We start from the raw sequence: 3357 nt of genomic DNA, 5'->3' as shown, positions 1-3357 counted from the left end.
GATGCATCTTATCTCGAGATCTGACCGATCATCAACTTGATAATTGCTATGTGTATTGCAGAGGATCTGATGGAGTGGGAAGTTGTCGGATCAGCAGTTGTCCAGAATCAAAAATCCACAAATCTCTGTGTCTGTCTGTGTGCCTTTTATGCCCATATATGGAGATCTCTGATGTCACCAATATGACGTCATGGTAGAGACATCATAGACTGGCCTCCAAGTACTCTGACATGGGTATTGCATAACCGAGGGTAATACGGTAATAGTTACATTAATTAATAACCACATGTTAATAGCCCATGTTCTGGGATAGGGGATAAATAACATATAATTAAAATAAAGGTTATTTAGCTTAAAAAAAATCACCTTCACAAAATCAAGTAAAACTAACAAAATAACAAATTAAATGCCGAACTAAGTTTAAGAAAAATCCAAATCCGTCCTCCAAAGGGTACTACGGTCATATCAATGCTGATGCCGAATAAGTAAAAGGATTCATTAAAACTAACAAAATAATTAAATAAAAGCACCAGCTAACTGGAAATGCGGTGGTGGTGTCTGAAAAGTCGAGTCATCTTGGCAAACAAAAATTAATAAGAAAAATAAAGAAAAATCACCTGTACAACTTCACCTATATGACCATGTTCCACTCCTCTACCTTATTATTATTCTACCTACCCCTCCATCCCCACCCCCTCTCAAAAGTCTTCATCCCGTTCTACCTCTCTCGACCCCATGTCCTCTTCCTCCTTCGTCCTCTCCTCCTCTCTCTACCGTGTCTGACCCCAGTTGCTGAAGTACATCCATACTGCCATATAAATGTGTTGGGTCTTCTGTGAAAGTGTGTTTTATGGGGGACGGGAGGATATCAGGGGATGGCCCTTCTTGTTTTCACGCCACGTAGCTTAACTCATCTGCCAAGCTCTGGCTGCGCTCAATGAATTCCTTGTCAATGAGCACCTCAATGCACTTTTTGATCATGCTGATGCTGGGGTTGAATCTGGCTTTGGACTGGTCGATGACCTCTTGGATGAGGGCGTTGTGTCGCAGCACCTTGCGGGCTTTCATGATTCTCACTATAGCAGCTTGTAAATACATTTTGCGGTCCTCATCTATAGAGCTCCTTGTCTGCTCCATCTCCTGTGGCGTGTCTTTCTGCATCGACATTGTGATCTTGAACTTGGTCCTTTTACTGGTGAATCCCATATTTAATGAAAACGTGGATTCGGCCTCCATTTCCTCATTTTGAGAATCATGATTGAGCATCTTGACGTCCAACAGGGACTTAACGGTCTTCTGTAGCTCCTTCTCATTCATCTGGGTGGTGTCCTGCAGTTCCTTGTAGGTCACTACTGTTTGGCTGTTGTTGAAGGCCAGCAGCACGGCCATTTGGTATGTGGTAACCATGGCTACGTAGGGCTTGGACAGGTAGTTCATCTTGACCTCACCTGTGCCGTGATGGTGCAGCCAGGTCAGCTTTCTACCACTGAATTTCTGATTATAGAACGCCTCAAACATCTGTACACTATTCTCTAGTTCTTGAGGAATGGCAAAGGTGGAGGAGGTGACGTGTGTGAGGGGCCAAGCTCCTGCCTGTAATACAAGGATGTGGAAGTTGATGTCTACAACATTCTTTTTTGTTTTTTGGAAAACAAAGTTGGTGAAGTTATTGTTGAGTTCAGCACTGACACTCATGTCTGTATACATTCTGTGGAGCTTGCTCGTGAACTCGTAACCACATGTTTGCTTTAGTTTGTTGATCATGGCTTCTTCCGAGTCCATTGACAATGACAAGCCATGTATTAACCGCTTTGCTAGCATTCTGGCGTAGAACTTCTGAAAGATATCCTTGTCGTCGATGTACTTGAACACTATGTTGAAGCTGGTCAGTTTGTCCTCCACCTCGCTCTCCGTCCTTCCCTTTGCAGACTTCTTCAGCAGATTGTCACAGTACTTGGCCAGCAGTTCAGGGGCTATGCAGATGGATTTAGTTTCCCTGTAGTTCACCACAGATGTCAAAGCCTTATCTAGTGCACTCATGAAATGGTGATCCCCATTCAGAACTGTGCTAATGAGCTGAACAAATTTACTGTGAACCTCCAGCACAGCCTCGACAAACTGGGTTGGCATATTCTCCTGAGAGAGGTTACTAGTGGCTCGGAGGCACTCATCGTGGATATGGACCTGCAGCACGTGGATCATGTGAGGTAAGCCACTGGTCACATCCCGCAATAGGGTGTACATGTTGGCCATGTCGTCTGTCTTCTCTTGCCGGATGATGTTCTGACACTCCCCAAAGAGGAACTGCAGGTGGTCAGCCACCATCGTCTGCTGGAATTTGTGGATGACTTTGATGTAGGTGCTGTGGTGCAGGTACTTCCGAAATCGCACCTCCTCGTCTTTCAACTGTGCTAAGACCTTTTCCATATACTGTGAACAGTTGGACTCTTGCATTAGTTTAGATGCTTCCTGTGTGTAATCTTCCCCCATTTTGTTCAGAAATGGCTCCTCGAAGATTTCCTGATAAAACGCCATCTGGGACTTCTTGTACTGTTCAACGTGAATAAAGGAGTTGATGACTCCATGAATTACTTTCTGGTCATTTTTTATTTCTTTGAGAAGCATAGGGATCAGAACGGGCCGGAGGGGCTCGATCATCCACTTCCTCCAAACATCTAAAGCCAGCTCTCCGATGTATAAAGGCTTAGTCATGTCCTCACCTGTGGAGCTGTTTTGCAGATCTTCCTCCACTAGTTTTTTCTTTGTGATGAAATGAGTGTTGAGATACCTGTATAAATCATGCATGTAGTAAGCCCCCTTGCTGTAACATTCCCAGTAATTGTTGTACGTCAGTAAATTCTTCTCATTTGACTTCTTAACTTTCTCGTACAGCAAATGGACATGACTTTCCAGAAAGTCCTTGGTTGTTTTATATAAGGGATTTTCATCAGGGGGCGTTTGGTCTGTAACACATAAGGCATAAATGTCAGAGAAGCAGTCATTCCATGTAGCCATCTCCACATCGTGAAGCATCAGAACTGCCTCGATTGTAGTCCGCAGCTTCTTCCATATCTCGCCAAAATTCACTTTCCGGGGCTTCAGGGACATAATGAATCCCTTTTAGACTGCAGAATAATTCACTTGTGTTTTGAAAGACACTGTCTCTGATCTCTCAGTTAGAGGTGTTCAATTATGCTACCTGTTCACAGCACACTACTATTATTACTGATGCTCTAGTGACGAAGGGTCATACGTCACTATGGCGAAGTATAGTCGGGGAATATTATCAGAAAAAGTTCCAATCTGGGAATACATTTCTTACCAAGAAATGTCTTCACCAATGTGTTGATGTGTAAA

General features: G+C 43.6%; 1 protein-coding gene across 1 annotated transcript; it reads right to left on the bottom strand.

The window, feature by feature from the left end:
• Positions 1-891: 891 nt before the first annotated feature.
• LOC311037490 (cullin-2-like) lies at positions 892-3108 on the bottom strand (the record flags this gene model as incomplete). The annotated part of the gene is made up of 1 exon (XM_084046665.1): positions 892-3108. One exon carries the CDS (start codon positions 3106-3108, stop codon positions 892-894), a length of 2217 nt encoding a protein of 738 aa, XP_083902791.1.
• Between the last annotated feature and the right edge of the window lie 249 nt (positions 3109-3357).

Source organism: Gymnoscopelus microlampas (assembly GCF_963454915.1).
Source record: "Gymnoscopelus microlampas genome assembly, chromosome: 21".
NCBI lineage: Eukaryota > Metazoa > Chordata > Actinopteri > Myctophiformes > Myctophidae > Gymnoscopelus > Gymnoscopelus microlampas.
The sequence above is the reverse complement of the archived record's forward strand: the minus strand, read 5'-3'. Positions and strand labels throughout refer to the sequence as shown.